We start from the raw sequence: 13,119 nt of genomic DNA, 5'->3' as shown, positions 1-13,119 counted from the left end.
CATTGGGAGCGCTGAGCCTTAGCCACTGGACCACCAGCGAAGTCCCCAATTTTTATTCTTAATTGGCAGTTGTTTTTGAGTGCTCCTGTGTGCCAGGCACTGGGCTCACTGTTGCACTAGGAGAGTAAACAAGACTCACAGGGCCCCTGACCTCACAGGGCTCTACACTAGCAGAGAGGAGGAGGGGACGGGACGGCAGATTTTAAAGGGTGATGATTTTGGAACCCCTTAAATCCTCTGAAGGAAATAAACATTATGTTATGACACAGCGTGACTCGGCAGGACAAGACTTAGAGACCCCTTTAGACAGAGAAGTCTTTTCAGCTGAGACCCGAAGGTGAGAGGAGCCATGGGAAGAGCTCATTTTAGTCACTCAGCAGGAGTTCTCAGCTTGTCTTCTGAGGGAATGAAAAAGAGCAGTGGGTAAGCCATGAGTGGAATTTCCTAGATGTTACCATCTTCAGGGCCATCTGCCGTCTTCCCTTATCTGCTCATTAATGTTTAAAATTCCTCCAACAAGGGACAACAGTCTTCACTCTCCAAAGAATCATGAAGCTTACATACCCACGGGACAGGTGCCAGCCTGACTAATTTATACTATGGTAGAAATGACTGTTAACACTTCACTTCCCAAGTGAGGTTCCATCAGTATAGATTTTGGGGGAAGAAAGGGCTGAGAGAGAGAACTGAGAACCTAAGAGAGGATGGAGAGGAAGTAAAGAGGCCCAGAGAGGGATGTTATGGGATGGTGGCCCAAGTGAGATGGGCCAGACTGGAAGGGGCAGGAACATTTTAGGAACAACTTTCAGGGCTTTTTATATCCTAAGTTATGAACTATTTGACCAGTCTTAGTCATTTCTGAAGATTTCACTTTATATGTTTATCAGAAGACATGTAGCGAGCATACAGAAGTCACCACCTCTTGTGCTTTGTTTTATTTTAATTTGTGCCGGGTCTCTAGACCACATACCCCTAAACTCAAGTGACCTGAAGTAGAAGCAAGATCTGACTGTATAATAAGCACTACTCACCTGTACACCCAACACAGCTCATGTTTTCACCTGTGGGCCAAAATGCCTTTGTCTCTATCTGTCTTGTTTTTAGTAAAGGTTGTCCTTCTCTTAAGTCCCAGCCTCTGTGAGTAACCTCAAGGGATCCAATCGAAACATGACAGACAGTCTCTGGTTCAGCTGGAGTCCAGCCTCTGGGGACTTCGACTTTTATGAGCTGATTCTCTATAACCCCAATGGCACAAAGAAGGAAAACTGGAAAGACAAGGACCTGACGGAGTGGCGTTTCCATGGCCTCGTTCCCGGAAGGAAATACATGCTGTGTGTGATAACTCATAGTGGAGATCTCAGCAACAAGGTCACGGGGGAGAGCAGAACAGGTAAGAAGCCCAGTGGCCAATGGCCAAGTGTTGGTGGGAAGTAGCTTCCACAGGCATGTTTTAATTACGGTTTTATTAATAAGAAATAAAATCGGTAATGATGTACCATGTGCTAGCCCCTGAACTTGGGAAGGCTCTGTGATAGAATGGGTGAAGGAGACAGACTTTGGGTGAAAAGATCTAGGTCCTTGGCTTAGCTCTACCACTTACCTGTGTGAAGCTGGGCAAGTCACCGAGCATCTCTAAGCCTCAGCTTTCTTATCTGTAAAATGGGGATGGTCATATACATCATCATTGTGTTACTATGGTCAGTGCTTTCTAAATTTTCTTACTTCTTGGGCACACACAGATAACATTGATATCTGTGTGCCACCCTGGGGTCAATGAACAAGGCTCTCTGCAATTGGATGTAACTGTCTGTGGACTCTAGCCTTCACATCCCCAAATCTGATGGAATAAGTATCTTCTCATACTTGTAATCCATTCAGGGCACACTCATGCTCCTTAGCACCCTGGTAAAAACTCTCTGGTTATAAAAATTAAAGAAAATGTACATAAAACACTTGAGGACAGTGTCTCACACGTAGTAAACACTGTCAATGGAAGCTATTATTATTATGTTATCACATCACCTCTTCCTATGAAGTACGTTAAACGTATGTCTGATGTCGCTCAGCTATCTTATTTATATATGTTATGGCACAGAAGTGATTGCATGATTTTTTACTTGCTCATACATACAGCCCCAAGTCCTCCCAGTCTTATGTCATTTGCTGATGTTGCGAACACATCGTTGGCCATCACCTGGAAAGGGCCACCGGACTGGACAGACTATGATGACTTTGAGCTGCAGTGGTTCCCCAGAGATGCCGTCACAGTCTTCAACCCCTACAGCAACAGAAAATCAGAAGGACGCATCGTGTATGGCCTTCGTCCAGGGAGATCTTATCAATTCAGTGTCAAGACTGTCAGTGGTGATTCCTGGAAAACCTACAGCAAACCAATTTTTGGATCTGTGAGGACAAGTATGACATGTCTTGATTCTCAGATGAAGTGGGGAGGAAGTATGTGTTGCAACATCTTATTCCAATGGGGCTTGGTTTAAATCCACATTTTTACCTGAAATAGGTTAGATTTGAATTCAGACAGAAGTTCTATATAGATTTGTTCATTTATTCAACTTTAACAGCAAGAAATAATCTCTGCCCTCATGGAGCTTACAGTTGAGTGGGAGGTACTATCATTAACAAGACATTTTGGGTGTGATGAAGGAAGTATTTGGCACTAGAGAAACACAGGGTAAAGGCATCTGACCCAATAAAAGGGAGCTTCCTAGAAGAAGAAACATCCAAATCAAAACCCAAGGAAAGGGCTTCCCTGGTGGCACAGTGGTTGAGAGTCTGCCTGCCGATTCAGGGGACAGGGGTTCGTGCCCCGGTCCGGGAAGATCCCACATGCCGCGGAGTGGCTGGGCCGGTGAGCCATGGCCACTGGGCCTGTGCGTCCGGAGCCTGTGCTCCGCAACGGGAGAGGCCACGACAGTGAGAGGCCCATGTACCACAAAAAAAAAAAAAAAAAAACCCAAGGAAAGAGTAAGACTCACTGGGTGGAGATGAAGAAAGAAGTAAAGAATGTTCCAGGTAGAGAGAATAAAAGATTCCAAAACCAGGCAGGAGGCAGGAATAGAAAGGAGTTTAGTTGGCCAGAGGATAATAGGTAAGGATTAGGAGAATCAGGTCATAAAATGTCTTGTGAGCCACGGTGATGATTTTGAACCTCAGTCCATTGGAGCCACTGAAGGATTTTCAGCCGAGATATAATCAAATTCGCATTTTAGAAAGTCACTATGGGGGTGGAACAGAGAACAGATCGAAAGGGGCAAACTAGAAACAGAGGGACTGGTTAGGACATACTGCTGTAAATTCTAAAGATGAAAATACTTCAACAATAAAGTACATATCAGTTTCTTCCCCAAGGGTTTTTTTTTTTTTTTTTTTTTGCGGTACGCGGGCCTCTCACTGTTGTGGCCTCTCCCGTTGCGGAGCACAGGCTCCGGACGCACAAGCTCAGTGGCCATGGCTTATGGGCCCAGCCGCTCCACGGCATGTGGGACCCTCCCGGGGGCACGAACCCACGTCCCCCGCATCGGCAGGTGGACTCTCAACCACTGCGCCACCAGGGAAGCCCCCACACAAGGCATTTTGAGATAAATACCACAGACCTCAAAGAAACAGAAGTTTTTGGTATAGGAACCTCAATCCAAATATTTATTTTTCAATAATACCCAGTAAATGTAGTTTCTGAGATCAGATCAAATAGTTATTGGTTATTGATAAAATACGAAGTTGAAAATTAGAAATTTAAGCCAGTAGCTGTTTTGTTAATTCAACAAACATTCATGCTACAAAAATTGTAACTCTTTGGATATTGTATCCAAAGAGCAGTTTGGGATCAGATAGGTGTGTGTCAAGAGAAATATGTGAAAAAGAACGAGGAGTTTTAGTTTATAGCCAGATCAAGAGGGGTTTGCAGTGGCATATTGTGGGCTGTGTGATTGAATCACAGGTGTTAGAATCTGAGAGCTCAGTTGAGGTTGGGCTGGTCAGATCGCATCTGGAATATTGTATTCGGTCCTGGATGCTAGAATTTAAGAGAAGCATTTACCAAATGGGGCGTGCCCAAGAGGAGAGCAGCCGGCGCCAAGAGGGGCTCGACGCTGAGTTTTACGGGGAATGGCGGAATGAACTTTGAGGGTTGCATTAGTTCAGATTGGGTTTGGCTGTGGGTAACAGAAGACCAGAGGATTAAACAAAACAGAAGCTGAGAATTCTCATGTAAAATCATTCCAGTGCCCCATTTCTCACAAACACACTCCAGCCATGCTGAACAGCTTGCACTGCTCCACCAGCCACCTTCGCACTCCTCCCAGCACCACCCTTGGTGCCCAGGTTCGTGGTTTTCTCTGCCTAAAATGCCCCTCTCCCAATATCTAGGCGAGGTGTCATCTCTGCCAGAAAGGCTTTGCTAACTCCTGCCCACCGCTAACGCCGGAAGCAGAAAGTTGTCTGTCACTTCACACAGCATCCTCTTCCCCATTTCTTCTGGTACATTCTCTTTTCTACCTTGTATTATGACTGGTTTGGACTCATCTCCCTTCCTAGAGGTTACAGCTAATATCTTATTCACTTCTGTACTGTTCACAGTCTCTAGAAGGGCACATTGCACACAGTAGGTACTTGTTTCTTAGTGAATGGAGATGTAACCTGAGTCTTGGAAAACAGGCAGGATTTAGAGGTGAAAAGGAGGAGAGAGAAGGAACTGAGGGAAGAGGTCAAAGCAAATTTCCATATTATACTTTGTGTAAATTATCAGAATTATGGATTAGGCAGGATGTTTTCAAAGAATTTCTCCAAAGCTGAAAGAGGAGGTGTCTTTGGGTCTCAGCTGTGACTTGGTTTGAAGGGAGCTCAAAAGATTAACACGCAATTAATGTTTGAAAAGACACAATTATTGTCTGCCTCAAAGGCCAATTCTTCCTCTATCCTGAAAAATCCTCCGCTTGATTTTTTTTCCTAAATCCTCCTCATCTAACCTGCTGTGACTTAGCTTACATTTATAGACCTTGATGTGAGACAGGAATTCGCTCAGTAGCACGCAGATGCCGAGTGTTTGGTGAGGACAGTGACTCCTGTAACAAAGCACGTGTCAGGGGAAGGGGGGTCGTGCTCCAAACCAGAGCAACAGGTGCTGCCGCTGGGAGGGCCAAGTAGGTCTACGCATAGTTCCCAGAAGAGCATATATAACGGGGTAACCTACACGGTTTGGTTGTTAACTTGCACGGTCATGTGACTGCTTTTCTTTCAGACTCATGGTTGTGTCACTCACAGGAACAAATCAGCTGCCATTCAAGTCCCTACTGAGTCAGGCACTCTGTCAGGCAGAGGAAAGTGAACGACCATAAGCACAGGGGGATGAAACAGGGGGATGGAAGAGTCTGGCATATGTGGGGAATCACAGCAGTTCAGTCCCTGGAGCATGGCGTGTGAGCAGGGAGGGGCAGGCGAAAAATGGAAGACAGGGACAGAAGCCAGATGCAGAAGGTAAAAACGTCAGCAATGCCATTTCTTTCCTCATTTTAAGAACTAACATTTATTGAGCAGCCAGCGCGCCAGCCACTGTGCTGGGTGGCTGTGCATGTTTCAGCTCATTGAGTCGTTACAGTAACCATAGGAAGTAGGTATTCTTCATTTCCCCACTTTACAGATAGGGCACAGATATGTTAAATCACCTGCCCACGAGTGGTCTCTGGCAAATAGAATTTGAATTCAGGCAGATCAAGCTGCACCTCTCGGCTACTCTGCCCCACCTTCTATCTGACTTCTGCCACTTGATTTCAGTGCCCACGTGTTTCCAGTCACAATGGTACCTGGTGATTTTTCTAAAGGGACAGAATTTTAATGTTTAGTGTTTCTCAAAGTGGAGTCTCCTAGGCAGAAATCCCCTTGGACATCTATGAAAGACAATTCACACGAAGATTGAGAATTATTTGTTTAGGTCTCTGAGCTACTTGGAGCCAAAGGAGCTAAAAGGATGTCTCACAGAGTTGTGAAAAGTGTCTCTTCCTGTCTCCTTTAGAGCCAGACAAGATACAGAATCTGCATTGCCGTCCTCAGAACTCCACGGCCATTGCCTGTTCTTGGATCCCTCCTGATTCTGACTTTGATGGGTACAGCATTGAGTGCCGGAAAATGGACACTCAAGAAGTTGAGTTCTCCAGAAAGTTGGAGAAAGAAAAATCTCTGCTTAACATCATGATGCTAGTGCCCCATAAGAGATACCTGGTGTCGATCAAGGTGCAGTCAGCCGGCATGAGCAGTGAGGTGGTCGAAGACAGCACCATCACCATGATAGACCGTAAGTGTCCCTGGAGGCGCGCACAGGGCGTGTGCCTTTCTCCGTGGTATCCACCACCCCTGTTCACGTGCATATGGCTCACCCACATTAGTGTGTCTTGTTGTCACTTGAAGAGGATCTGAAAGGCTCTGGGAAGTAGAAACATCTCTCCGTGTAACGCATCCTGGCAGCAAACAAGTTAAATGATCTTAAAGAACCTGAATGAGTTAGTATTTAAATACATCTCTTTGCCTGACACAGTTAGAGCCATAATGGAGCTTTTAAGCAGTTTGATGCTACAACTCCAGGAAATCCTGCTGAGGAGCTGCCTCTTTCATTATGTTTAATGTGCTACTGGCAAATCACTTCCTCTGCCTGCTTCCCTTCAGGAGAGGAGGAGGTTTTCTTGATTCCAAGCATTACACACACACTCACACAGTCTGATGTAGGTGAGTAGAGATCTTCATTTCACTGATAGTTTATACGTAAAAGCATAGTTGTGACCCTTCTTGGTTCCCTCCCCACCCTTCTTCCAGGCCCTCCTCCTCCACCTCCACATATTCGGGTGAATAAAAAGGATGTGCTAATTAGCAAATCTTCCATCAACTTTACTTTCAACTGCAGCTGGTTCAGCGACACCAATGGAGCTGTGAAATACTTCACAGTGGTGGTGAGAGAGGCTGACGGTAAGTGATCACGAATTAACTCTGCTGTAAGACACAGGATTACTTTCCCAAAAGTCACTGTGGGAGCTCCTTTTGTGACAAGTTTTTAAAAGAAGAAAACTGAATTTTTATGTCATTTCACTTTCTCTCTGCTGGATGCAGGGAGACGTAACAGAAAACTGCTCAAAGGTTCTTTCCGCAATAAAGCCTATTATCTGCTGGGTTTAATTATTAAATGGGTGAGTAATATTAATAGCAACTACATCAGTAATAACAGTAACCATCATTTCTTGAGCCCGTACTATGTGCCAGGCACTGTTGGAAGTGCATGGCATGTATTGACTCATTCAGTCTTCTTTGCTACTTATTCAGTCCCGTTCAGCTCCCTTGTTCTGCCATTAAGCAGCTATATGCTTCATCTGCCTTCTCCGTTTCCTGGCTCAATACCTGCACCAATCGTACACTCCCAAACCACCCACCAATTCACAAAAATATTCAAAAGCTTAAAAGAGGGGAAAAAATGATCATGAAGAGCATTCCTCCTTTCTCTACTAAATTTTCAATAATATGTTTCATTATCTAGTCCACTAAATTATCCAATGTTACCCAATTCTTATGGATCAGGCAAATACTAGGTAATTCTTATAATAACATTCCATACAACCACCCGGTATGATCTTTAGAGCTTATTACATCAGCATTTATCAAATCATCTGCAGGAGTGCTGTATCTGGGGACACACATGTCCATATGTGTATTTGCCACTGAGGTCCTGTGTGTTATTTCTCCAAAACAGATGTCTGTGTCTGGAATGACATTAATATATTCTACATGTCTTATATTTTTCAAAATTGTTTAAGGTGCTGCACTGGAGTTTCTTAAGCATCCCAGACTATTTTGACTATTTTAACACATTTGTGGGCAGTGGGAAGCTTTAAACCTGCCATGACAAATGTTGGAGCTAAACAGTATTTCGTTCTCACTGTGTATTTTTACATTTTATTTAATTGTACTAGAGCTGGTTATGCATAATTAATTCAGTAATTTCAAGGGTCAGTGCTGCATTCCAAGTTTCCTCACACATCCTAATTGGAGATAAATAGGTGAACTGTAGAGAGACTTTAAATTTAAGTAGGCTGCCCTGAAGACAGTGTTTTCCTACCTGAATATAAGGCAGTAGCTGAAAAAAAGTAATACCCCAGAATTCAGCCTCGTGTGCTCCAGCCAGGTGGGTTTCAATTATTGATGTCCATGGAGATGGGCTGTGCTCCCCCTGGTGGTCTAAGATAACAAGCCATCTCACATAAGTGTCATTTCGAGCATATATACTCTTCCTAAAGGCAACCTTCCTTTTAATTACTGCCAACAGGATAATATTTCTATGATCCATTCATTTTTGAGCAAATTTTATTAAACAATAAAAGTTTAATAAATTGAGATTGAGTCCAGGACACAAAGAAGCCCCACAGTACCACTCCTTGAAGTTCACTGTAAATGGTATCCAATCTCTATAATATTTTCCTTCCTAATTATGCTTTCCTCCAGCCAACATCAAAACGAGTTTGCAGTGCCAAAACACACAGCAGGCTGGGTGGACAGGGGAAGAGTTCTGGGAAGTGTTCTGCATGAGGGACCAAATTCAAGCCAGGATTAAGCTGTACTCAAGATAACAGAGCAGGACACGGAGCAATTATCAGACTGGGCACGGCACGGGGAGCGTGCCTATGAGGCGACTGCTCTGGCCTCAGACCTGATTGCTCTTATCTCTTCCCCATTTCCCAGGTCATAGGGATCTCCTTATTCGCTCAGCTACAATGGTTATTGGCAAGGTAGAGACCTTTTCGAGTGGCTTGACTCTCACAGTGGGGAGTGTCCAACTTTCTGGAGTTACGGACACATTATCATTTGATGCGTGAGCCACCCTCTCGTTCACACATATTTTCTTAACTAGAAAAATGATAGTGTATGTGTGTGTGTGTGTGTGTGTGTGTGTGTGTGTGTGTGTGTCGGTGTAGATGAATATGCATATATAACATTTTGTATATGCACTATTTATTTTTAATTTTTGCTTATTTTAGAAAAAGTGAATTAAATTAATTTCATTGGGAGAATTTCATAGCATCCTTTGAGATGACAGGTTCTGCACTCCAGGGATGACTAGAGATAGTGGGTGAGGAGGTAACCTCAGAAACCTGGTTAGACATGACTGAAGTCACAAGGAAGTCAGTGCTTCACTGTGGGTTTTCTCCCTCCAGGCAGTGATGAGCTGAAGCCAGAACAGCAGCACCCTCTGCCCTCCTACCTGGAATACAGGCACAATGCCTCCATTCGGGTGTACCAGACTGATTATTTTGCCAGCAAATGTGCGGAAAGTCCTGACAGCAACTCTAAGAGCTTTAACATTAAGCTTGGTGCAGAGATGGAGAGCCTGGGTGGAAAATGTGATCCCAATCAGCAAAAATTCTGTGACGGACCGCTGAAGCCACGCACGGCCTACAGGTTAGATGTGTTACCGTCATTTTGCTAGAAGGGATGTGCTCCATCGCTGGGCGCTCAGCTGTCTGGGCCTCTGATGCACACGAGCTCCTGTAGATTAATAACCTGCGTTACAAGAGTGCTCTACATTTTACTAGGTAATTTATAAAAGTTGTGTTCCTGCCTGCATTCACAGGTAATGTGTAAAGAAGGCTTTCGCATGGTGCAAAAGCTCCCATTCGTTATGTGAAGAATTGAAGGTTCTTAATAGATTGTCCTTTCTCCTAAAACTTCTCTAGTATGAATCAGACAATTTACTTACCATGTTAACAATTGTGAAAATGTCCAAATAGAAAGATTGAGTTCAGGGAGACTCAAGACATATGAGGTTTTATCTTCCACTTTTAGTGAGGACTGGAATTTACCTTCTAAGGCGTAAAAGACGAAAGTGCTCTTTGGTCCAGATAGAACCCTTGAAGGGAAAGGCCCCTGAATGAGTGGAAGCACCCTCTCCTCCCAGTAAGATGGCAGATGAAAAGGAGCAGCTCTTTGGTTTGGCCCCAGGGAGCACTACTACAGCCAACAGGCCCTTCCATCTGTAGGAATTGTCTGTGCCCTTCATCTACACTATGCTCCCCGAAAGCAGGTATAAGTGTACACAGCCCCCCAAACCAGGATCCCCAAGAGATAGAGAACATAGGCTTCGATCTTGGATATAAGGCCACAGGCATCCAAGATTAACACTTCTGCAGAGGATGTGCCTTCTCTGTTGGGTGTTGGCAGAGCTGATATCCAGCCAGTATGGCAGTCAGTCAGGTTCTCTATGGGCCAGTGTCCATTCTGGTTGGCAGTGTCCAGGTCTTATTAACTCTTGCATATTTTGAGTATCACCCCTGAATTTCAGCAGAAACTTTTCTGCCAGCTCCAAAAGGAGACAGTGACACGGCATCATGTCATCCTTAGCCCCTCCCTTGCATCAACAAAGGCAGGCCAACAGTTGCCCTAAAACAGAGGACTTACTTTGAGCAGGAACTCTGTATAGCTACCTCTGCCCAGGACTCACCACAAAAGTGCTACTGCCACACAGCCAAGGTTGGCACCTCCAAAGTAAACACACACAAACTTATTAGTGATATTTGCTTGAGGAAAAGGCCATAGGAGCCTACCTGAGGGAGATGAGATCTCAGACAGAGCAAAGGAGAAATATAAAAGAGATCAGAACGCCGGGATCCTTTAGTTCCTATTAGAATCAAGAGATGCCTCAGCTCCTTGGTCACTTGGGCTCCAGGAAATTTGAGGAAAAGTCTCCTAAGGGCTATTTTCTCTTTGTGGGTTGGAAAGTTGAGGCTGTTTTTGTTTGTTTTCTGGTTTGCTTTTTGAAAGAGAAGGAGAGAAGATGACTCATTACTATGTTTAAGAAGGAGAACAAGGGGCTTCCCTGGTGGCGCAGTGGTTGAGAGTCCGCCTGCCGATGCAGGGGACACGGGTTCGTGCCCCGGTCCGGGAAGATCCCACACGCCGCGGAGCGGCTGGGCCCGTGAGCCATGGCTGCTGAGCCTGTGTGTCCGGAGCCTGTGCTCCGCAATGGGAGAGGCCACAACAGTGAGAGGCCCGCATACTGAAAAAAAAAAGAAAGAAAGAAAGAAAGAGAACAAGAAGCTAGAGAGAGTTCACGTGTGGACCAGGCCCCCAGTCTCCCAGCACACTCCTTCCTGTCCATCACGGCAGCCAAGGTCCTAGGAAGAGGCCCTGCAACTGGAGTTCCAGCACTGCCACTTTTCAGCTGTGTAACCTTGTAAATGGCATTTCAGTTCTCTAATTCTCACTTTCCTCATCTGCAAAACATCACAGGGCTGTCCTGAGGAGTCATGTAGATGACAGATCAAACCTAGCCATGTCCCTTCTAGATTAAGGTCTTTCAGTGGTTCCCATTCATTTCCAGGAGCAAGTGAAGATTCCAGAGCAGGGCACACAAAGCCCCCGCCTCCTCCCTCCCGCCAGCTTTGTCTCCCGCCATTTGCCCCAAGTACACTCTGCCCTTTTGCTTTGCGCTGTTCCTCTGAGTTCCCTTAAATCTGGCTCTCTTAGCCCCCTGAGCCTTTGCACATCCTTTTCACTCCATTTGGGATGCCCTCCGCTCTCCCGTCTGACTGGTGAATTGCTTCACACACTTTAAAGGCCAGCTCAATCTGCAACTAGCCCGCGCCACCCCTGTTAACCCACAGCTGGGCAGTAGGGCCCTCAGCTACATTTCCACAGCACCCAGTCTCTACACCCCTCTAATCCTCCAGTTAGCAGTGGTTTTTAGCCCTTTGTTTAATAGCCTGCCCTCTTCACTAGGCTTCAAGAGCTCACAGTCCAATAGGGGAGACAGACGTGACATCGGTCACAAAACAATATGGCAAGTACCGGGCACAAAATAGACGCCATTAAGTGTTTATGAACAAACAAGGAAATGAGCCAAGATGCTCTATGAAGGGTTACACATTCTTATTATAGCTTAATCACCTCCTGCTGTACTAATTTGTTTTCTAGGACACAGCTTTCCTCTATTTCTCCACATTTCGTTCACTCCTGTGAACAGCATGCCAGGCAGATGATGCTTGATACGAGCACAGAGAACCGCACGCTGAGTGACCCCCGTGTGGTAGCTGCTGAACCCAGGCTCTGCGCAGGCAGAATTCTGCCTGTCTCACGACGATAATCACCATGGTGACCCTCAGTGCTCTCAGGCATCTTTTTCTTCAGAGAGAATAGGTAGACAGGAAGGAACATGGAAAAAGAAAAATTAGGATTGAAAAGAAATGAGAAATGCTAGGTTTAGCTGATACGCAAGTTTATTATGTCAACGAATGTATAATGTGTTTCCGTTCATTGTTGGGTTCCTACTATCCGGGTATATAATTAGCGTTGTTCCATATGGGAAGAGAATGGGCGGATCATGATGGGTGAGAAGCAGTTTGGTGGTTGGGGAAGTGCTGATCTGTTTTTGTTTCTATTCTAAATAGAATAGCAATGTGACCACGATCAGGTTTCAGCTTCTCTTGACCTCATTTTCCTCAAATGAAGGAAATTGAACCACATGATCTGTAACTTTGTGCTATAGAATTCTGATTTTGGACACATTTAAAGTTGAAAAACTTACTATCAGATATCAGTTCATTAAAATAATCTTATATACATAAACAGAAGACATGTCTGTAAAATATGGGCAGAGATGTTGAAGGACATAAGAGGGGTATAGGTAAATAAATGCTATGAAGTTTCAAAAGGCTTCTTGAAGGAGGTATCATTTTGGCTGGGCGCTGAAAAGTAGGGAAGAATTTGAAACTATGGAGATAGAGGCAAGAGGAGATTCACAATGCAGAGGCAGAAATACACAGATTGTTTAGAGAAGAGCAAATACTCCCATTTGAAAGTGGGGGTCATGTAGAGGGGTAGTGGGGAAGACAAAAGCAGGAAGATAGGATGGGACAGGATTCTGAATAGGTGCTAATTGCTGGGCTAGGAAATGTGGTTGTGGTGTCCATTACTGGAAGGGTTTAAGGGCAGAGTTCCTGTGGACCTGCTAGTTTTAAGCCAAGCCTACAGTAAGTCATTATCTCCTTCCAGGGTTCCTAAAGGCCCTTATTCATCTGGATCCACTTTGTACTTTGCGTTTGCACCTATGAATCCCAGAATGCCAGAGCAGGACCT

The 13,119-nt window shown here is 44.9% G+C and overlaps 1 protein-coding gene across 2 annotated transcripts in view; it reads left to right on the top strand.

Moving 5' to 3' along the window:
* Nucleotides 1-13,119, top strand: part of PTPRB (protein tyrosine phosphatase receptor type B) — a 112,801-nt gene that overhangs the window by 72,313 nt on the left and 27,369 nt on the right. For both annotated transcript variants that reach the window (XM_027107023.1, XM_027107024.1), the window contains 5 exons: nt 1,127-1,390; nt 2,134-2,415; nt 6,026-6,304; nt 6,820-6,969; nt 9,204-9,447. In XM_027107023.1, coding sequence (XP_026962824.1) covers nt 1,127-1,390; nt 2,134-2,415; nt 6,026-6,304; nt 6,820-6,969; nt 9,204-9,447 — 1,219 coding nt within the window. The remainder of the gene's footprint in view (nt 1-1,126; nt 1,391-2,133; nt 2,416-6,025; nt 6,305-6,819; nt 6,970-9,203; nt 9,448-13,119) is intronic.

The sequence above is a fragment of the Aethalodelphis obliquidens genome, unplaced genomic scaffold (genome assembly GCF_003676395.1).
Source record: "Aethalodelphis obliquidens isolate GAN/ISIS:26980383/991018 unplaced genomic scaffold, ASM367639v1 scaffold8, whole genome shotgun sequence".
Classification (NCBI taxonomy): Eukaryota; Metazoa; Chordata; class Mammalia; order Artiodactyla; family Delphinidae; genus Aethalodelphis; species Aethalodelphis obliquidens.
The sequence above is the reverse complement of the archived record's forward strand: the minus strand, read 5'-3'. Positions and strand labels throughout refer to the sequence as shown.